The 23137-nt window shown below is 40.8% G+C and overlaps 1 protein-coding gene across 1 annotated transcript in view; it reads right to left on the bottom strand.

Annotated features, from left to right (window-relative positions):
* The window catches only part of TEKT5 (tektin 5), a 56010-nt gene that overhangs the window by 18373 nt on the left and 14500 nt on the right, over nucleotides 1–23137 (bottom strand). The window contains exon 5 of the mRNA XM_038419982.2: nucleotides 19902–20124. Coding sequence (XP_038275910.1) covers nucleotides 19902–20124 — 223 coding nt within the window. The remainder of the gene's footprint in view (nucleotides 1–19901; nucleotides 20125–23137) is intronic.

Genomic DNA, 23137 nt, shown 5'->3' with positions numbered 1-23137 from the left:
CAGGGAAGTCCCGTCCTCCGTGTGAGCTGGATTTGCCTGGGTCAGACACAGTGGGGCCGAGCTAAGGAGAAAGCAGGGGCCCAAGCTAAGCTGGGGAGCAGAGGGACCAGAAAAGCAGCCCAGAGAGAGCAGACCCTGTCCTGGGAGCAGAGCTGCAGCAACCAGAGCCAGAGGGGCCATAAAAACAGCCCAGGAAGCAGGTCAGTGCTGGGAGCAGAGTCACAGAAGCAGCCTGCAGAACAGACCTGTCCTGGGAGCAGAGCTGCAGCAACTAGAGGCAGAGGGGCCAAAGAAGCAGCCCAGGGAGCTGGAGGCAGAGCAGCAGCAGCAGTGCAGAGACAGAGTGGTGAAGCTGGGGCTGGAGCAGTCCGGAGCTGAGTCCGGTGAGCAACTGGGGGGACCAAGGGGGACCCTGGACAGCGGGCCCAGCACAGGGAGACGCCTCAGCCAAGAGGCTCTGCAGGCCAGACTTGGATCGTAACCCCGACAGGGTGGGGGCGACACTGGGAAGAAGGGTCCTACCACTTAGAGCCTGAGAGCGTGTGGCCACCACCAGAGCAAGTGTCCAACCCACAGCATCCCTGCAGCACAGCCAGGGCCTGAGAAGAAGGCCTGGGACTTACAAGGAACAGACTGTGAACTGCCCGGACATTCCAGAGACACTGTTTGTGATGTTCCCTGCCACTGAGCGGGTTGATGTGTTTCCTTTAACCTTTCCCATTTTTCCTTATTTTTTTTAAAATTAATTGATTAAATAACTTGCATTTGCTTTAACTTGTATGTAATCGTCAGTGGGTCAGAGAAGTGCCCAGTTCAGAGAGAGTACCCCGGAGTGGGGAAACCCTAGCCCCTGTCCTAGGTGACCACAGCAGGGTTGGGGGTCGAGCCCCCCCAGAAATCCTGAGTCCAGCCTTGTTAGGGTTACGAGGACTCTGCCAGACAGGAGAGTGGAAGGGGAGTCCTCAAGGGCAGGGAGGCCACTGGGTAAAGGAATTGGGAGCGAGGACTCGGATCCTTTCACTAGCCTATTTCACCAGGGTAGTGCAGAAGCCAGGAAAGTTCCCCACAATAGAGGGTTCTTTACTAAAAAAGCTACAGAGATGCTGCAACTGCAGCTAACATTCTAGCCATGTGCACAGAGACTGACTTCCTGGGACCTCCTGCAAACTGTGCTCCTCCCTCCAAGTTCCGTACAGCTTTTGATAGAAGCACACGGCTGCTGCTGCTGTTCTTCCATCTCTCTGGCTGGCAGCAAGGACCCCATAATTGATACTTTTCTCTAGAGTCACATTGTTGGACTGGAGGTGCTGTGAGTGACAGCTATAGAGCAAATGAAACATACTGCATAATCACATCTGCACAGGCCACATAGCATCCTGTATAGGTAATGAACATGCATTTGCTCCCTTCATAACATGGAATGCATGGGATTATCTTGTTCTCTTACAGGAAATTGAATGGATGCATGTTTGTTTTTCCCCTCAAGTAATATAAATTAACAAGTACAGGAAAATCATTTTTCATGTTTAGACTACACTCAAGCTACATGGGGCTTGTGCAATCTGCATTCTTTTAGTAAGCAAACTTTTAAAATTTGAGAAGGGTAAGATGTGACTCTACTTGGGAAGCATTTCTTTTTATTGTGGCTGCCTTTATAGAGCAGTCAAAACTCCTTGAGCGTTTCTAGTGATGAGAGTTTTATTATACAAGTAAATCGCTTACATTTTTTCACAGTTTTATGTGTTCAACTATAATTCCCCTTTGAATTAGCACTAAAAGCAATAACTACAAAGCACTCCTTATACCATACGGCTTCAGTAAATGCTCAGATGTATTGCTCACACAGGTGAGAATATTTTGAAAGCATATTATGCCAGTCAAGGTAACTGATTACTGCCACTGGGCAAAGAACTCCCTCCCTGTTCAGTCACTGAAAAAATATTCTTTGAACCTGCCTGTGAACTCACAGTACAAACTTAAGACATGCAGCCGTCTTTAAACTTTGACTGCTTATTTTTCTAATAGATATGGTTTAGGCTTATTCCGTGTTCCTGGCTAAGGCCTCTATTTTTTTTAACACCGTCATCTAGAACACACACAAAAAAAATGCCCTAGAGTAATCACCTCCAACGCATGGCAGAAGCTCTATACAAATAGCCTTTGATTACACATGCTGGCTACACATTGGATTAAATCATTCAAATAATCTAAAATGCATAACCGGATTGGTGGGGAGAATCACCAGATAGTGTTGCACCAGTCCACGTCATTTCTGGAGGACCTCCAAAGGCAGGAGGAAAAAAACAATAAATCCTGAATTGTGTGTTCCAGAAAGAGTCTAACCAGAGATTGGCTTCAACAGCCGCCCATCATACACTCTTCACTTACAGAAAATAAGCAGAATTTTGTGCTGTGGCATTCCTGAGGGTTTATATAAACTGCTGTTCACTTCCACCTCACTAAGGCTGTGGCTGTGACTGGCTGGATCAATATTACTGGGAACGAGAGCTGCTGAAATCTCACTCATGCTTCATGGTGTGATCAAAATAACCTTACACACAACATATTCTTAAAATATTTTACTCGGTCCCCAGCTGTGAATGTCCTTGCTTCTCTGGTTTTTGCTAAGTGCCTAGGAGCTGAATACACTAAGGTACAGTCAGGTGATAACAGCATTGTGCCGCAGTGTTTTGTAATTTCCTCTGTTTGTTTCATGGTCTGATCTAATGTTTTGGTTGTACATATTTCATGTGTAAGTAATTTCTTGCTAGTTATTTCATTTCCCTGAGTGATTAGTGTAATTACGGTTGACTTCACTATAAGTGTTATGACACGGGAGCACAGTAGTTCAAGGTTTAATGATTATATGTAATAATCTTTGACTAAATTTATCCCTGATATAACTCAGAATTTAAATTGATCCAGTCAAAGCTGGATGAATTTGGCCCAATATCTTTTCAACTGTATCTATCCTAAGGTTTTATGCTGCTGCTAAGATCTGAATGCTGTCCTCTATGTAAAATCAATTAGCAATAGAAAAGTTCCTAGGAGACTTAATGGTGTCTCTGGCTCCTCTCTTTTCAGGGTCAAAATAACTGCTTGGAGGCAGTGTTTTGGTTTGGTTGGTTGATCTGTTTTTAGTTCCAGGTCACTTTTTGTCTTCTGTTTTTTTAAGATTTGTTTTGATTTGGGGAGGAAGGGGGACAGAATCCAGAGGTCCATAAAGAAAGTAAAAGGCAGGTATATTTAAAACAAATAATTATAATACTCCTCTACAAAGTGTATCATCAGCCTATAGAATTCTTTGTCAGGCAGATCATGCAATCAAATATTTTAGCTGGATTGAAAAGAGGCTTGAATAAGGATGAATAGTAACATTTGTACAATAGTTGTACATGCTAAGACAGGGGTAATCAATTTCATACTTAGAGCATCAGCTGATCAACATGGGACTGCCTGGAAGAATTTTTCCCTTCCATGTACAGCATTACTCAAGTGATTAGGCACGCTATGTGTGTGGAGGGTGGTACTGTGGACTTGACAGACCATTGCAAACCTTTCTTTACAAAGCTTCACAGTAAAACTAAATGGGCTGAAGTAAACACAGTAAACAATCTTCAGAGTTCAATACCAGAGCAATCTTTGAGCTGTAGGAATGCCAAAAAGCACCTGCAAAATCCTAATAGTTTTATTTATAGATCAGTTATGGAAACTGATTTTTTGCATAGACTAGAAAAGACTGTCAGGTTATAAATAATATATTTAAAAAACAAAATAAGACTCATCTGTATCTTAACATGAGGCTGAGAAATTCTGTGTCTTTACAGGGGAAAAATATTTGTCAACAGGGAAGTTAACTGGGAGAAATATTTATACAGACCACATAATAACTCTTTACATTTTCAAGACTATGACCCCCAGCTCAAACTAATGTTAAATTTTGAAAACATTATTCTAGCTATATTGAATGAGGTACAAAACCCATATCTCAGTACTTTAACCAAGGAAAACAAACTACTTGAAACAAAACTGTAAGAAAGGTAGTCCTCCAAAAGCATTGTTAATGTGGAAAGAAAGTAAGAAATTTAGTTGATTTAAAACTGTACTACTCTTACTTCATTTTTCAGTTGTTCGCTAAACACACACATTAAGAACATAAGAATGGCTATACTGGGTCAGACCAAAGGTCCATCCAGCCCAGTATCCTGTCTACCGACAGTGGCCAGTACCAGGTGCCCCAGAGGGAGTGAACCTATCAGGTAATGATCAAGTGATCTCTCTCCTGCCATCCATCTCCACCCTCTGACAGAGCCTAGGGACACATCCCTCATCCATTCTGGCTAATAGCCATTAATGGACTTAACCTCCATTAATTTATCCAGTTCTCTTTTAAACCCTGTTATAGTCCTAGCCTTCACAACTTACTCAGGCAAGGAGTTCCACAGATTGACAGTGCGCTCAGTGAAGAAGAACTTCCTTTTATTTGTTTTAAACCTGCTACCTATTAATTTCATTTGGTGGCCCCTAGTTCTTATATTATGGGAACAAGTAAATAACTTTTCCTTATTCACTTTCTCTACACCACTAATGATTTTATATACCTCTATCATATCCCCTCTTAGTTTCCTCTTTTCCAAGCTGAAAAGTCCTAGCCTCTTTAATCTCTCCTCATATGGGACCTGTTCCAAACCCCTAATCATTTTAGTTGCCCTTCTCTGAACCTTTTCTAATGCCAGTATATCTTTTTTGAGATGAGGGGACCACATCTGTGTGCAGTATTCAAGATGTGGGCGTACCATGGATTTATATAAGGGCAATAAGGTGCAATAAGGCAATATATAAGGGCAATAAGGTACTGTCTTATTCTCTATCCCTTTTTTAATGATTCCTAACATCCTATTTGCTTTTTTGACTGCTGCTGCATACTGCATGGACGTCTTCAGAGAACTATCCACAATGACTCCAAGATCTTTCTCCTGATTAGTTGTAGCTAAATTAGCCCCCATCATATTGTATGTATAGTTGGGGTTATTTTTTCCAATGTGCATTACTTTACATTTATCCACATTAAATTTCATTTGCCATTTTATTGCCCAATCACTTAGTTTTGTGAGATCTTTTGGAAGTTCTTCACAGTCTGCTTTGGTCTTAACTATCTTGAGCAGTTTCGTATCATCTGTCATTAAAATCATTCATGCTTGGAAATCAGACATTCTTTTCATGAAGTTTGGAATTTTTGCTCTTGCTAATTTTGAAAAAAATATTTCTCAAGCAATCAAACTGGACTGTTAAGAACCAGACTTTAATCTGTGTTACACAAGTACTGTTAATACAATTAGAGAAAAGGTTGCTACTTAACAACTCATTCATAAAATTAGTTAGCCAGTCCTCTGTCATCAGTAACCTTAGGCAGAGTTTTGATGATTGTTTCCTTCATATTCTGTTGAATCTGAGCTATAAGTAGTAAGATTACCGTGGTTTCTCAGGTGAGGCAATCAATTTGAGATAAGCTTAGGTAGAGAGCTGAAGAAATTTACTTTGATCTTCTAATTTAAGACAGATTATAAAAGGTTGGACCATTAGGAAAGATATGTGTTAAGTATACTGTCTTCAGTCTCAGGAAAAAGGTTCTTCACAATCATTAGCAAAGTTTTAATTTTGAATCTCTTACCTTCAGCACCTCTAGTTCACTCTGGTTCTAAACTGATGAAGAAGACCATTTCCCCTGTCTGAAAATACTACGTCCCTAAACGCTTCCCTTCTATGTAACTTACTAAATATGTCCATCACTGTATTTCCTACCCTATAGCCCTTGCTAAGAGAAAGGGAAGGTTTTACTACTGCATATACAGAAGATTGATATTCCCTTGGGCCAAATCCTGGTCCCTGTACCAAGCCTGTGTAAACTGGTTTGGCACAGATGGGCTCTGCAGTGGTTGCAGGAGGGAGGGATTTTCCCTCCAGCCGCTGAGCTGTAGCAGAGCATCAGTAATGCCAGTCACAGATTTCTTGCATAATAATGCCACAGCCATGTGTGTGAGAGAGATGGTCGATCCAATCTGTCTTCACACATTGGCTTAGCAGAGTCCCTCAATGAGTATGTCTACATGGCAGCTGGGAGTGACCCTCGCAGCCTAAGCAGACAGACTCACACTAGCAAGGCTCAAGCCCACCCAACCCTCTATGCTTGAGCTGGGGTAGCTAACCCGAATCTCCGCCAGAGCCACGATGCCCACACAACTATTTTTAGCCTGTAAGCCCTAAGGCTCTGTCTATACTGGAATCCAAGAGGTTATTGCAGCTCAGCTGGATGTACCTGCACTAGCATGGCTAAAAATAGCAGGGTAGATACAGGGGCTCCGTCTTCAGCAGTGCAGGTCACTATGCGGGGTCCCTGGTATGCTTGTACAGTCTACGCTGCTGCATTTACACTATTTTTAGCTGTGCTAGCACTGGTATGTCTGCCTGGGCTGCATTCACACCTCAGAGTGCAGTGCACATATACCCTGAGTGTGAGGAGAGTTCATGTTACATTGCAAATCAAATCACTTAGATTCATACCAAACTGAACAGACCCTTGTAGGCATGGCAATGTCACTCAGTTTGGTCCCTCTGGCCATGCTCCCAACTTCCCTTTTCCCCCATGCTCTGTTATGAAGTGGTTTACTATGGAGTACCGCCCCATGGCTTGCTGGGAGGGTAGGGTTCTCCTCCATGGCCTGTGTCTGAACTACTCCCTTCCTTCTTCCCCACACACAGGACCACAGTGGTTCTGCTCACACCAGTGAGGGCAAGAGTGGTTCCTCTGATATCATGAGATTAATCATTCATTCCAGCGAGAGAACCCTGCTCTTCCCTACAGGGTAGCGTTCAGGAGAAATGCATGAAGTGACTTACTTTTCACTGCTACATGTTTGTCAGCATAGGCCTAATATGTATCTATTTCTGGACAAAAATATATATTTCCCCTTTAAACAGATTTTGCTTGGTAAGTTTGAGCTGATCATACCAGCTCACACCTATGCAGTCTCTTCTTAGTCAAAGTTCACTAATCATCTGAGACTTTTACTCTTAAACAGGTTCCAATATTAAAGAATACAATTAACTGTTTGTTCAACCATCAGGAATGGGTGTGGAAAGCTGTAAGAGCCTGAGATATGAAGGCTGAAAATACCCCATGTGTGCAACCCAGGGTCAGCGGTGTAACCTGTTGTGGGGAAATAGTCCCACACCTGCCCCCTCCACCCCAACTTTTTACTACCCACTGTATGTGCTTTTCATTGTGACTGCAGGTCCAACACATTTTCACAACCACTTCTTTCCTCCCCCATCAAGTTTTAATATGTCTTTATCTAAGCCTATTGTAAGCTAAGTGCTTAGATGTCAGACCCTGCCCTTATTACTAAACTCATGAGCACTCAGATCAGACTCAATGGACAGATCTATGGAAGCTGACCTCTGAAAATATTTCAAAGGAGGTATCCAGATTCTGATTTTTACTGCCACCTTACAACTATCATAAAATCTAGAACCAGGAGGGGGCATAAGAATGTAAAATGTAGTTGTTTTTTCTTTCTAGCCACCATGTAAGCGTGTTCTATTGTTGCTAAGAAAGGAAAAAAGCCCTTCAGCTTTGTCTAAAATTATTCAAACTTGCAGGGTGAGTGATGGAAAATCTTATTTAAATAAGTTGGAGGGGAAATGGCTAGATACAGAGAATCTGAAGTTATGATTTATTAAGCTTGCTTATGTGGCTGACTTTGTGTTTTTGTGTTGTGATAGTTTTTGTTTCACATAAAGGGCCCAGGTGAAACAGTAATGGACACAATTAAATAAATAGGCTGGAGCCTTTTGACTTCTTCCAAAATACAATCTGTTTACTCTTTTTGAAATTGCCTTTTATTTCTGCTCTCTATTGTTCTCCAAAATGTTGTCCTGACAAACCAGCACTTGTTTGTTTTTAAATCAAGCCAATTTGGCAGCCGGGAGAAATAAACTAGCTCTTCTAGTTGTAAACTTTTCTGTACTCATAAAAAGTAAAAATGTCCAAATCAAAAAAGCAGTTTACTCTCCAGTATCAAGTTCTGTAGTGTCACTGGTGCACTATGCTATGTTTTACAGTCAGAAAAGGTAGAGGACCGTGACCTTTAGTCTCAAAAAGATCTCAAAGGGTCTACTCACATGAGTTACAATTTGTTGTGAGCAGACCAATGAATGGGTGTGGCTGACACATCATATCTAGCTTGAATTGGTAGCTTAGGCATGTGGTTTACCAGCTGCAGTTACTTATTTATTTTTTCATAGTTTTACTATGTGTCTGATTTTATGATATATTTTATATCCAGGTACAGATTAAAGGGCACTGTTGCAGGAAGAGTGGGGCTGGGTATTACCTTTGGAAATACATACACTCCTGAAAACATTAAAAGCATTGCTGACTGAAATAATCAACTGTTTAGGTATGGTATAAAACTGGACTGTGTAAACATGTCACTTGTGATCTGATATGACTGCTTCCCACAATGACTATAGGAACCTCCCATATGCAAACATCCTGACCAGTTGTTGTTTTCTGGGAGAGTGAAGCCAAGGTAATTATTCATGTTAATGTAAATCTTAGAGAAAAGAGATGCGAGCATTTTAAGGAAGAACTGGCACTATGATAAGACTTTCCTTTTCTTTCCTTGTGCAAAAGGGTAGATGTATTTTTTCCCCTTAATTCTAAAATGGGCCTCTCTCCGAATCTGGCACAGTGTCCTTAAGGCTATAACTGGACAGTCTCTGTTCTAATGAGGAATTATGATAATTACATCCCAAGGGTTCTGTACTATATTCCATGGGCTATATTTTCAGTTCACTAGCTTCCAATTCTGGTCCTGGGGCAGTACAGAACCCAGCTTGAGCTGTATGTTCTAAGTGGGCTAAGGGACATAATCTTATTTTTTCTTGGGGGATATCTATGTTGAAAACCCAAAAAAGGCCATTTAGACCCCATCTACAGACCTGATTCCTGCAACAGTTGCTAGAGAACCACAGAGGTACTTCAGACTTTAAGGCCAGAAGGGATCATTGTGATCATCTAGTCTGACATCCTGTCTAACCCAGGCCATTGGACTTCCCTTAATTAATTCCTGCTTCCAGTCCAAAAGCTGTAGTTGAATTAGAACACACAGTTTAGAAAAAGATCCAGTCTTGATTTAAAAAGTTCCAGGGATGGAGAATCCACCATGAGTTGATCCATTAGTTAACTACTCCCATGGATAAAAATTTGCACCTTATTTCTAGTCTGAATTTGTCTAGCTTCAACTTCCAGCCATTGGATCTTCTTATACCTTTGTCTGCTAGGCTGAAGAGCCTTCTATTATCTCATTTCTGTTCCCCCTGTAGGTGCTTATAGACTGCTCAAGTTACCCCTTAGCATCTTTGAAAAGTGGCCTGTGCCTCTCCCCATTCCCCCACGTGCAAGGAAGGAGCCAGGCTCCTTACCACTGTATCATTTGTAAAATGTCTTAGAACTGTAACAGAAAACCAGGCTCAAGGGGATCAGGGGACTCTTCTATACAGAAGCTCCACAATGAACCAGAAGGAGACTGACTGGCTGTCAAGGAACCATTTTTCTTTTCCTAACAGTTTCCTGTTCCATGCTGTAAAAAAGCAACTTAGTGAGTCTGTACTATTTCCCCATGCAAATCAGCTCCTGAAAGACTCCTGTTGGACTATGGATGTGTAAGGCTCACCTGGCAGCTTCCCCAGAAGAAGTACTGGAAAAGAGCAGCTAGTTAGCACCCACTGAAAATCCCATGGATGGGAACCTATGGCCCACTTCCAGAATAAGTCAATGATGTGGGAGAGTCCCAGGTGAAGTAAGGGTAACAGGAAACAGCAGCTGGACAGAAAATGTAAGAATGAAAGCGGACTTACTGACCTACAAGTGTTCTTATGAGACTTCCTTCCCACTGGCTTGGATGTTTGCTCTGAATTTGGATCCTGACCATTTTTAGGGTTCAGACAAATAACCAAGTCTCCAACAGCATAAAGGGTAAGTACAAAGCTGATCTTTGCTAAGACAAGATGTCTGCAACTTCCTCTCTTGTTCCCCTGACTGAATACAAATTAGTTCAGTTTTTACAGTCAAAAATGTGGTGGAACAATTGATCTATCCTGTAAAATGAAACAGCATGGATTATTTTAATCCTGTGTGGTGTCTGGTGACTAGAAATTGAAAGCACTTGATCCTGCAGAACTAAAGTAATGCAGCAAAGAGGAAAGGGCTGTGCCAGTAGATTTGGTGGGGTTTTTTCCCTCTGTGCTCTTTATATAACCTTATCAAATCCACAAAATCTGTTTTCCAAAACATACAATAATAAGTTCTTAGATGAGTTCCTTGATGTTACAACCTTAAGGATTTTGAAGTTGATTTAAGGTAAACTTTGTGGAGTCTGTTGGGAACAGCAGAGTTTAACTGAGCTACATCTGAATGGAGAGGGCTAGTAGCTACGCTCCCGTGATGTGATCCTACCTTGGTTGATGTCGGTGACAAAACTCCCATTGACTGCCATAGGACAAGGAGTGCAGTTTTATTTGCCATCTTTTAATTGTACTACATAATCATTTTCTCATGATCATTTTTATCATTTCTCTAAGAGGGAACATATTGTATAGAACACTCATCTTTGATAAGAGACTGGTATGCCTGGTAACGCACCAGCAGTGCTGGTAGGAGACCAAATACTTTCAAATACAGATGAGTTACTGAGTAGTCATTACCCTGAGCCTTGTATAGTTCGTTACCTTATGGATGCCAGAGTTGGAGAAGTTGTCACTGTTGGGCAAGTTCCTGGCAAAACTTTTGGTGTAGTGCTTGACGTAAGAAAAACTGGAGGAAAAAGTCTTTATTGCATAGATACATTAAATGTACCTTTAGAGTGTAAGGAGCTAGAGTAAATGAGATCTCATTTGCATTAGTGTGTGCAGGATTGGTCTTCGTAAAAAAGTATATTCTAGAACAGGGAAGCTAAACAGAATACTAGAGGAGCCCAGTTTGTCTCCACACTATTTTAAAAACACAAACTCAGTATTCTTTTGGAAGGAAACAGAAGGTTCAGTGTGCAGCTGCTGAGTTCAGTAGCAGAACTTCTATTAACTTTGACAAATCTGCATTACTGTCCCACATTGATGTGTCAGTAGAAGAGGCTTTAGAACAAATTCATGAATTAAACAGTAATAAGTCACCAGGACCAGATAGTATTCACCCATACTGCAGAACTCCTAACTGTAGTATGTAACCAATCATTGAAACAAGCCTCTGTACCAGATGACTGAAAGGTAGCTAATGTAATGCCAGTTTTTTAAAGGGGCTCCAGAGGTGATCATGGCAATTACAGGCTGGTAAGCCTAACTTCAGTACCAGGAAAATTGGTAAAAACTATAGTAAAAAACAGAATTATCAGACACATAGATGAACACAATTTGTTGGGGAAGAGTCAACATGGCCTTTGTAATGGGAAGTCATACCTTACCAATCTATTAGAATTCTTTGAGGAATCAACAAGCATGTGGACAAGGATGATCCAGGTGATATAATGTAATTCGATTTTTGGAAAGCCTTTGACAAGATCCCTCACCAAAGGCTCTTAAGAAAATTAAGTAGCCATGTGGTAACAGGGAAGGTCCTCTCATTTATCAGTAACTGGTTAATAGTTAGGAAACAAAGAGCAGGAATAAATGGTCAGTTTTCACAATGGAGAGAGGTAAACATTGCGGTCTCCCAAGGATCTGTACTGGGACCTGTGCTATTTAACAAATCTATTAATGATCTGGAAAAGGGAAGGAATAGTGAAGTGGCATAGTTTTCACATGACACAAAATTATTCAAGATAGTTAAGTCCAAAGCTGACTGCAAAGAATTACTGGGGGAATCTCACAAAGCTGAGTGACTGACTGGGCAACAAAATCCCCTAACCCCAGCCCTGGCTTTTGTATGCAGAAAAGCAATTGTTGTGGCACTGGTGGGCTATGTAGTTTTTATTGCATGTTTTGGGGGACCTAAGGTTGAGGGGAAAAAAGGGGGGAAAAAGGTTGAGAACCCCTGGTCTAGATAATACTTAATCCTGCCATGAGTGTAGGGGACTGGCCTTGATGACCTCTTGAGGTCCCTTCCAGTCCTAAGATTCTATGAAAACGGCAGATGAAATTCAACATTGATAAGGACAAAGTAATGCACATTGGAAAAAAAAATAACACCAACTACACACACATAACAATAGGGTCTAAATTAGCTGTTACCGCTCAAGAAAGAGATCTTAGCATATTGTGAATAATTCTCTGAAAACTTCAGCTCAATGTACAGCTGTGGTCAAAGAGGCTAGGAGAATGTTAGGACCTATTAGGAAAGTGATAGATATATACCGTATATACTCATTCATTAGCCCGTTCGTTTATAAGCCGACCCCCCCCCCAAGATGTATAGGTAAAAATAGTAAAAACTGTATCACCCTTTAATAAGCTGACCCTATATTTCAGGGGCTGGCAAACTTTGGCTCCCGGCCCATCAGGGTAAGCTGCTGGTGGGTCAGGACGTTTTGTTTACCTGGAGCATTCACAAACATGGAACCCCTCAGGTCCCAGGGCCACAGTTTGCCGTTCCCAGCCAAGGGGAGCTGCGGGAAGTGGTGCCACTTCCCGCAGCTTTCATTGGCTGGGAACACCAAACCATGGCCACAGGGAACTGAGGGGCTCCATGCCTGCAGACGCTCCAGGTAAACAAAATGACAATGTATTAGATATTCAATTCAATTATTTCATAAGGTTTTAAATCATCAAATTTTGGTGTAGACCTGTTTATAAGCTGACCCCCGTTCTTTGATGCATCACTTTCTTACCAAAAATATTTGGCTTATGAACAAGTATATACGGTACTCCTATATAAATCTGTGGTGCACCCACACCTTGAATACTGTGTCCAGTTCTGGTTGCCCTATCTCAAAAAGGATATAATGGAACTAGAAAAGATTCAGAGAAGGGCAACAAAGATAATCAAGGGTATGGAATGACTTCCATCCGAGGGGAGACTAAAAAAGATTAGGGCTGTTCAGCTTAGAAAAGAGATGATTAAGGGAGAATATGATTGAGATCTATAAAATCATGAATGGTGTGGGGGGGAGAAAGTGAATAGAGAATATTATTTACCCTTTCCCACAATACAAAAACCAGGTGCCACCCACCTAAATTCATAGCCAGCAGTTTAATACAAACAAGGGAAAGAACTTTTTCACATAACGCACATTTGACATGTGGAACTCCAGTGCTGTGAGATGCTGTGATGGCCAAAAGTATAGCAGGGTTCAAAAAACTAGATAAATTCATGGAGGATAGATCCTTCAGTGGCTATTAGTCAAGATGGTAGACAGTGTAACCCCATGAGCAACCCTAAAATCTCTGACTGCCAGAATCTGGGAAAGGAAGAAGGAGTGAAACTCTCTCTAAAATTGCTTTGTTCTGTACACTTCCCTTGAAGCTCTGTTACTAGACCGTGTCCGAGACAGGATACTGTGCTAGATGGATCATTGGTCTGACCCAGCATGGCTGTTTTTATGTTCAATGAGAACAGGAGTAGGCACTCTGGGCCTGAAATGCTGAGCACTGTCAACTTCTAAACGGTGGTGCTTAGGACCTCTTGGGACTGGCTCCTGTGAAAGGATCTCCACTGAAGTACACAAAGGTTATGAAGGCTATATATGTTATGAGACAGATTGTATCCAGTAAATCAGGGTGCAAACTTTAGCCCTGAAGGGTTAGGAGACACAGAATTCAGGTGGTGCCAAATCCTGTGTGGTATTTAGTTCTTATTCCAGCAAAAATCTGATGATTTCAATGAGTTTTGGCTAAGGAAGGACTTCAGACTTTGTGCTGAATAGAAGAAAGTAGCAAAGTCAGAAATACGAGAGAATAGCAAACACAGTTTTCAAAGAGAATCTCACACAATGCTGCCCTTGGTCTCATGCACCCTTCAGCAGCTATGGCTGGGAGAAGAAGAGCACCAAAACCTAGATAGATGCTGTCTGGGTGTTCGCACACACACGGCCACTGGTTTTGATCTACTTGGCATTTTACATTTCAAGTTCCAAGCACCAGAGTTTCTCCATGGCTTCTCCTCAAAACACCAAGAGACCTGGGTTCACTCATGTAGGGTGGAGCATTAAAAAGGGGGTGGCTCAGGCAAATAGAAAACCATTGAATGAAAGAAAAAAAAGCAAGGAATAAAGAAGCTTTGCAGTTACAACTGTCAACTTAAGAGTACAGAACAAACCTACTGATCTTTCTGGCCACTTTACATCTTAAAATAACCTGTTAAGAGATTTACCAGCCTACTTGCATTGTAGACAAATTGGCCCACTCATTCTCCTCTCCAAGTCCTCCTGTCAGGGAGCCTCTGCACCTGGCCAAGTGGGGTGTGAGGCTTTGACTCAGTCTTGTGACCTTAAGCATACCTGCCATGCTCATCACTTGCATTGCAGGGAGCTCAGGATAAGACAGGAACTAAACATCACACAGAATCATAGACACTGGAAATGAAGATGTCTTAGAATATCAGTCCATCTCCTGACTAGTGCAGGTTTGTTCCCCTTTGTAATTTTCCTGTGTTTTTGACATTCCGGTATGAAAAACACCTAAAATGCCAGCCTACGCCAAACCACTTAAATGCTTTGGGCCAGATTCCTCCCCCAATCTATCACTAAGTAAATAGTGCCATACTTGGGAAAGAGTCCTAATACCTCCTCCCTTGTAGAGCACGGTGCTGTCCAGCATAAGTAAGGGTGGCAGAACACAGCCTGTGCACATCTGAAAAGCAGTGCTGTAATGCACCATAGCAATGTCTGTGTGCTTTTTTGTAGTTGAGTTCTCTAAGCAGTGGGTTGGGGCAATGACATTCTTCTTGTACGCAAATGCCAGGGATGTACACTGGTGGTTACAAAGCCAGCCTTACTATGGAACAGGCAGGAGCTGAACAGGTTTTCCACACAGCTCTGCTAATGTACCTCAGTCCCATTTACTTCAGTATCCCTTGGTATTATCCCCAGTTTTATGGTCCAAAAGAAAAGAATCATGCCCACTGCAATGTTCTCTTTACTAGAACGCAGAGAGCTTGTATTTAACATTATGTTTATCTAAATGTTACACAATTCTAATAATAGCAACAAAAAGCTGGTGTTGGCTACAACCTGCAGCACAGAGCTCAACCTTCCAAATGGAGGACGATCTTCTGTCACTGCAGTTATTCTCCAGCTAACAATGGCAACCATGCTGCATGCTCACTGAATTGTGAAACAGTGCACAATGCTCTTGTGATAAGGTCATGGGCCAGTTCCACAGATCTAGGAGCAGAAATGGTAACATCTGCATATGGAAGATGAAGGGTAGTATTTTGCCTTCTCAGTGAAGAGACAAGATATAGAGGCAGGTAGAAAGCGACATGTTGTGGCCATGCAATTTAAATGGAGAAGTGTAATAAGGAAGTGAGACTTTGTACAGGGCAAAAGAAAAATAGGCAGAATTTCCTTGTGGGATTTACTTATTTAGATTAAGTTGGGGGAAAAGGTCCAATGGGTGCAATTTCTACAAGTTTTTGTTTTTACCAGTTCAGCGGGTATTCCCCATTATATTAGGAATATCAAACAAGTAAAAACTTTCAGACCAGTAGAAACATTCTGAAGGCAGAAACTGTATGTACTAACCACAGCACATAACACAGTCACCACTACAGTATCAATTACAGACAGCCCTATGCCAGTGTAATGCATTGATCCAAGATTTTATACGTCTAATTAGATCAGTTTTTACAAGAAGCCTAATTCAAAAGGAAACCAAGTAAGTTTTCAGAGGCATTACATGAAATTCACAGAGTAAGATATAAGCTATTCATCCAGGACTCAGAGTAGCAGCCATGTTAGTCTGTATTCGCAAAAAGAAAAGGAGTACTTGTGGCACCTTAGAGACTAACAAATTTATTAGCGCATAAGCTTTTGTGAGCTACAAATGCATCCGATGAAGTGAGCTGTAGCTCACGAAAGCTTATGCTCTAATAAATTTGTTAGTCTCTAAGGTGCCACAAGTACTCCTTTTCTTCATCCAGGACTGTGTGTTTAAAACACACCCAATGGACCAGGGGTTGAGAGATTAAAGATCTTTAGGGGTCTGAATTTTCACTGACTTTTTTTTTTACACAAGTGATACAAAACAACACAAATGCAACAATGCTTCAGAGGGTCAGTTGCATCCCCACACCCATGGTATTGGCCTTTTTAGATATTTTTTGGTCCTATCTTCTGTCAAGGTAGTGGTTTTAGAAGAAACACTGAGAGACTGGCTGTGTTTGTCTGGAAGAGATTCTGCCATTTTGCAAAGATGAAAAATATCTGGGATTCAGAAATGGGTTCCAGACCTCATTAAATAAATAACTCTTACTGGTTCCAAGATAGCAAACCTTTTCAAAGAACACTCGCTTCCCCATTTCATAAAGCTAGCCTGCTGAGTTGGGGAAAGAATTTGGCACACAAGCAAAAGGCTTTACTGGTTGTATTCATTTCTTGAGAAATGAATGCAAAAACAAACTGAAAGGAGAAGGATTTTTAACATCTTCAGACCCCTAAAAATCTTTAATGAAGGGTCTCTGCAACTCATTGTCTAATGACTAGTAGGTTTAAACAGAATCATGAATAACTGCTTTTCAGAAGAATCATAGACCAAAGGCAGAACAAAAGCAATGAGGAAGCTTGGCCATAGGTTTTGGCAGCTGTTGCTCAGTGCCCCTTCCCCTTTGTTAGCTTGTGTAATGACTGGCACCTCCTAGGTCCAGTTCTTACGTCTTTGTTATCTTTTATGACACATTCTCAGGGTTCAGGAAAAAGGGCATGTCTTCTAGCCTTAGCTACAGCTAAAATATACCAAACTGTTCAGCAGGTAGTTCTTTTTCATCCATGATCTCACTTTCCCTCCTCCTTACATCTACATCCGCACTCTTGAGATAGTGTCATAGCCACCATCCTCAAGGACAAAGAGCATGGACAGAATCCCCATCAAATCCGATCAACCATCTTTAACAAAGGATTTGTTGAGTGACCCCAGACACTTTCCCTGTCCTTAAGTGCTGTCTTTGGAACAATGAACTAGGGTCAGGTATCAAAGCTAGAGTTCTTATATGGCAGGCAGTGCAGTGAATTACCACTAGACTAGAGATTCTCTGAAGCTCTGGTTTGTTTTCCTGAAATATGTGATGACAAATTGGAAAGATACATTGAAACTGTGAGCGGCTTAACAAAATAAGCATATGAAAATGTCAAGCTAAAGAAAAACAGAAACATAACCTTGAACCCAAACCTGGCACCAACTACCAGTTTTCAAACATATCCCAAGCACATGTTGTACTTTTCTCTTGTATTCTGTTGTAATTACCTTCAACCAACCTGGGAGATTGTGGGATGACTAATCTATTGGTGCTATGTAAACATTAATTATTAGCACTATATCTCACCAACTCTTGGTAACGCACTACTTACACCAGAGGGATTCTTTAAAAAGAGAGAAAATAATGCAGTTTTCTAAAGAACTCTGCAGACTTTCCTTTACAACATGTAACATACAAAACAATAACTTCCTTATGTAAACTGAATGTTACTTTCTTCAGATTTCATATAGCAAGTTACTAAAAAGACCAGTAGTGTTACAGGGACACAAATCACAGTTTTCTAAACATGATTTTAAAAAATATTCCAATTTTAAGTTTTTCATCTAGACTGTAGTGAATGTTTCAGGTATATTTCAAATGTAGGAGATTGTTTGATAATATCTGTATCACCATGTGACAGGTTGCTGATATACAAGGCACTTTATATTCCTATTTATACTCTTTACTCTACTTTAATACTAATATTTCTACAACTTCAGGCAAACAGGATGGCAGGAAAAGTCCTATTGTTTCCAAATGCATGTTGAAGCAAACAAGAAAACTTGTCATTTTTGCAAGAGAAAGAGGATTTTCATGGAGAACCTAGCTAGTGTCTAACTGAAGTCAGATGAAAGGATCCCAGTGAGGGACAATTTAACAAGATTCCAGTCAACATATATCTATCAGTACAGAGACAATATCTCTTGTTGACTTTGTTCCACATGTTTTAGCTAATCAACTAATACTGGTGGGTCTCTTCTTAAACTTCAGTGAAAGAATTACTGCAAAGCTAACAAAGATGGAATTTAATACAAAACTGGCTATTTAAATACCATCCAGGGTTTGTATAAGTGTGAAGGAGAGAGGTAAGTCATGTTTGAAAAGTCAGATTGTCTGATCCACCAAAGAACAGTAGACTATTTTTCAGAGCACACCGAAGCTGTAACTTAGGTTAAGGATGTGGGAGATATTTATATCAAAGGGGATGGAACAACTTTGAGCATGAATTGCTGAAGACTGTAGTAGCATTTTATAATCCTAATAAATCAGAGTGTAGTCTTCAAACAAGAGAAATGTAATATTTTTATTCTCCAAAACCTAGAAAGGCCTCAAGCCAGCTTCTGATTTGGGTGAGAAAATTGAGGAAAGTCTCTACCCAGTTTGTTTGGCATACGTGCTGCAAGTTTGTGTTTTTGCAGCTACGATTTACAAACCACTTCAGGCCCCTGGAAAGCTTCACCCTAAACAATAATGCAGATTTTGTTATTGTTGCCAATAAAACAACCAAAAAAGATTCCTGCACAGAAAAATGAAACTTCTCTGCTAGTTATTACACAATCTGTTTTTCTTTTGCAAAAATTCAAGAAGAAGTCTCTTTTAATGAGGATTTATTGCTCACTTAAATTAACAACTTTGGGTGCTAAATTATTAATGAAAGAGTGAAGGATTAAATAATTCAGGTCAATGTAAGAGCTCTGAGAGTCTGGAGCAAAATGAGATAGCACGAAGGCCTTGGGGGAGCTTCTGTAAGCCAAGGGTGACTTGACTTGCAGAAGAAAATAAAAATGGGTTGATCTCACAATCATTGCACCTGGCAATTGGAATTATGGGTGCAGAAAGGTCTTCTGGATAAGGAAAGTATGTAGCTAGTGGGCTAACCTTGGTCTCTCATCTATAATCTTCTTCCGCCTGTTTTACTAGTCCCAGTTATAAAATGAAAGAAATCTACAAAGTTAAAAAGCCCACAAGGGCACAGGTTTTGCCTGTCCAGAATTCTCAGTTTTCCCTGAACTAGATTAATGAAAATTCATAATTAAAATTTAAAGTACTTAAGTTAAAATAAATGTTATGTGTGGGCTCTCCCCTTCTTGCTTTAAAACAAATATGCAATATTAAAATCTTCCCCTTCTTCCAAAATTGAGGCATGCTGCTGCTTGTAGGATTTTTGGTACTTTCTATTTGATTTGTCTCCAAGGTTAATATACCATTAACAAAAAACAAAGCAAAATATTAATCAAACAAAAGCTGTTCAAAAATATGTACTCTGTCAGGGGCCTTGAAATCCTTATGGTCCGAAAATACCTTGCATTTGCTTGCATTTTTTAATTAATGTCAATGAGCAAAAAGAGGCCGTGCTTAAGTCACCTTCTTACTCCTCCTTCCTCTGACATTCCAGCTTCAAGCAGCATCATAGTGTATCTCCTGAGGCACGTTTTGCATTATGGCTTTGTGGTGCAGTAAAATCTTATTTTGCTGCTATGCTAATAGCTCTTCTTATGGCTTTAAATGCAACTTGTGATCCCATTTGGAGAACATTAATAAAGCTATTTGATAATGTGCCAACAAAGGTGCTTTTAGTTGAATATTTGCCTCACCAGTGAAAACTCTGGTTCTTTCTGTCCTGAATCATATACCTTGTAGCTTCCAACCCCTATTACTTCTGCAGTCATTTTCTTACCTTAGCCAGGTGTGTTTGTAGTTTGTTCTTTGTGTCAGCTGTTTCAGCAATGCGATTGGTAAAGACCAAGTTGGTATCAGTAAATTGCTTCCACATTTCCTCAGATACATTTTCCAGTGTGTTTTCTGTTTCTTCACGGAGCCTGATGGAGTTGGCCCGTGCATTCTGAGAGTGCCTAATATTGTCATCACTGAATTTTGCCCATGTCTCAGGAACTGAAACTCTGGAAGAAAACAATTTGAACTGAGAGGAAAAGAATGAAGTCCTCAGCCGAAATGAGGCTTGCATTCAATTACCACAACTGCAAAGCACTAATGAATTAAACACTTAAATGCATGAGCTAACTTGGGGGGCTCATTCCATTATCTTATTGTTCCACACTGGAACCAGTTTGTGCAGGAGGAACAGAAAAATGTTTTCAATTTTGAACAAACTTTCAGAAGAGCTACTGCTTTTACAGTGTTCCTATAGCTTTCTTCAGTTTTGTAGTAGATATCAGTTAAAAAAAATGCACAGCCATTTTGTAAGATTCTCAAGCCAATGACAATTATCCATAGCCTGATGTATCTTGGTGCTAAAGAACAATCTTTAGAGATTAATTGTTTTATAAAAGTATAAATGTGTATGAAAGCGGCTGACATACAAAGGATTTATATTCATTGAGTGAACCACCAGAGATGTACAAGTTTGAAACAGGTCAGAATAAAGGGAAAGAAGGATGTAAAGCTAGTTCAGGCAGTAGGAGGAGGAGGAATGGAAAATTTATCCAACTTTCAGGAAATTAAGTGATTTGCATTAATCCCACAGACAAATCTTCCTTTTTCCAGTTAACACTTGTAAGACAGGAAATCTAAGGTCTCATTGCATCTGGCTTCATTACCAAGCTAAATTTGTTTTTGTTTTGCTTTTTAAAGAATGACCTGTTCTTACATAATTTCCTCCATATACGTAAGCACAAAATTACAATTTTTCAACATCGGGCACATATGTCAACATTATATGCCTATCCTGCTCTTTAACAAGTGTATAGAGCGATCTGAGTTCATGCCCAGTGTATCTGAGTTGGCACTTGGCACATTTTGTCCAGCACAAAGAATCTGTCTTTGTTTCCCCCACCCAACATGCCATTAAAGTATCTCCAGAATAGTGACAAAGTATAGGGTCTTTTTCTCTCCTGGTAATTATTTTAGGAGGGACAGATTTGAAGACTACATTTTAGTGAAACAACTGGTTCTGTGACCTTTTGTATTTCAGTCTTTTTTGGATGCGTATAGGAAGAGTTGGTGGTGTGCATAGGTGAAGTAGCCCCTCCCCTCCCCAAAGCACCACATCTAAGGGTATGTCTACACTACCTGCCGGATCGGCAGGCAGTGATCAATCCAGTGGGGTCAATTTATTGCGTCTAGTCTAGACACGATAAATCGATCCCCAAGCGCTCTTCCGTCAACTCCTGTACTCCACCGCCGTGAGAGGTGCAGGCAGAGTCGACGGGGGAGCGGCAGCAGTCGACTCACCACAGTGAAGACACCACGGTAAGTCGATCTAAGTATGTTGACTTCAGCTATGTTATTCATGTAGTCGAAGTTGAGTAACTTAGATCGATCCCCCTCCCCCGCCCAATGTAGACCAGAGCTAAGAGACTTTGCTCCTGGAATAGCACTAGTTATGCAGCAATAGGGTAGCCTCCAACTTCTTCTCCAGTCATGAAGTTTCTGCTGACTTATCCCCCTCTTTAACAGTGTTTCTGATCTCTCACCTCAGGTCCCTGAGTCCTTGTGCTCACTAGTGCAGCACCACCCTTGAAGCACTGCTGCAACTAGTGCAAAGGGTTATAGGTCACATTTGGATGCAGGAGCCAGGCACTACCTGACTCAGCCTGACATATGATTCAGGGGACTCAATGAGTTGTTGTGAAGGAGAGAGAAGTGAATGATTGTGTGGTTGTTTTCCTGTAGGGCATCCTACATGCTTCCAATGCCTGCGCTCGTCTGCAATTGCTATACATAGACTGGAGTTGGAAGAGGAACAAGAGTATTGTGCTTAAGACCCTGAACTGGGATTCAGAAGAACTGGGTCCAATTCCCACCTCTGCCCCAGTCTTTCTGTGTGGTCTTGGGCAACTCACTTAATTCCTTCTGTGCCTCAATTCCCCATATGTAAAATGGAGATAAAACCTTGGCAACCGTCATTCCAAACTGCATCATGGTATATGTACACGCAAGACTTCTGCTCAGGTGCCTGCAGAATCCACTTCTGGCTGACAAACCCAATTCGAGAGCACCACTTGCCTAACTCACAAGGATACTACGGAGAAATTTGGTAGTATTGGCGAGGCACTTGGATAATACAGTGACTGTCAGAGAAAAGCCAATAAATAGGTTGAGTGGAAGTGTAGATGGGGCTGCTTAGAGCCAACATTCAGGCACCCATTAACATTCCTTTTGCAGTGTACTGTACATGCCCAAAGTTTAGGGAGGTTTGGTTTCATGTCAAAACTTCACAGGTAGTTTGTATCTTCAGAACAGTATGAACCATAATTCCAGATTAAGACATTACCAAACTCTGGCTTTGTGTGGATCTGGATCTAAATTGTGCAGTCTCAGCCCTTCCCAAGCTCTGTGTGCTGCAAATAGAGCTGTATGGAGGACAGAAATTCTCTCTCAGAAAGGATATGAGATTTTGAAATTTGATGTCATTCCAAATAGACACAAAACCTGAAATTTCAAAATTCTCCATGAAGAAAAATTCCCCACAAAAATTAGTTTCAGATTGATCAAAACCTCATTTCAAAACTATTAGAATGTTTCATTCATTTTTATTTTGTACTAATTATAATATAATACAAAATTTTAAAATGTGAAGTGAAATATTTTAAAATGAAAGACTGAAATGTTTCATTCTGAGACTGTCAATAGAGGACATTTCAACACTGCTGGAATTCTTTTTCCCCAGGTTTTCTTCAAAAATTAAATTATGACTAAATTGACCGGCATTCACAGAATGTCTGTATATCATCAGAACTGCATAATCCAACAGAATACAGTTCCAGCTGAGTTTTTCTGACCAGATGTAGCTGCAAACATGTGTATTTAGAATTCATGGGAGGTTGTGTCCAGATGATGAGTATAGATACTGGCATGGCTTCACGCCAAAAATCATAGGTGTGTGAGGGATAAGTCAAAACAAGATTGTAAATTGACTTTCAGTATCCAAACCTCCTATACCCTGCAGCTGTG

Source organism: Dermochelys coriacea, chromosome 10, assembly GCF_009764565.3.
Source record: "Dermochelys coriacea isolate rDerCor1 chromosome 10, rDerCor1.pri.v4, whole genome shotgun sequence".
NCBI classification, from domain to species: domain Eukaryota; kingdom Metazoa; phylum Chordata; order Testudines; family Dermochelyidae; genus Dermochelys; species Dermochelys coriacea.
Note: the sequence above shows the minus strand (reverse complement) of the source record. Positions and strands in the feature narration are given on the sequence as shown.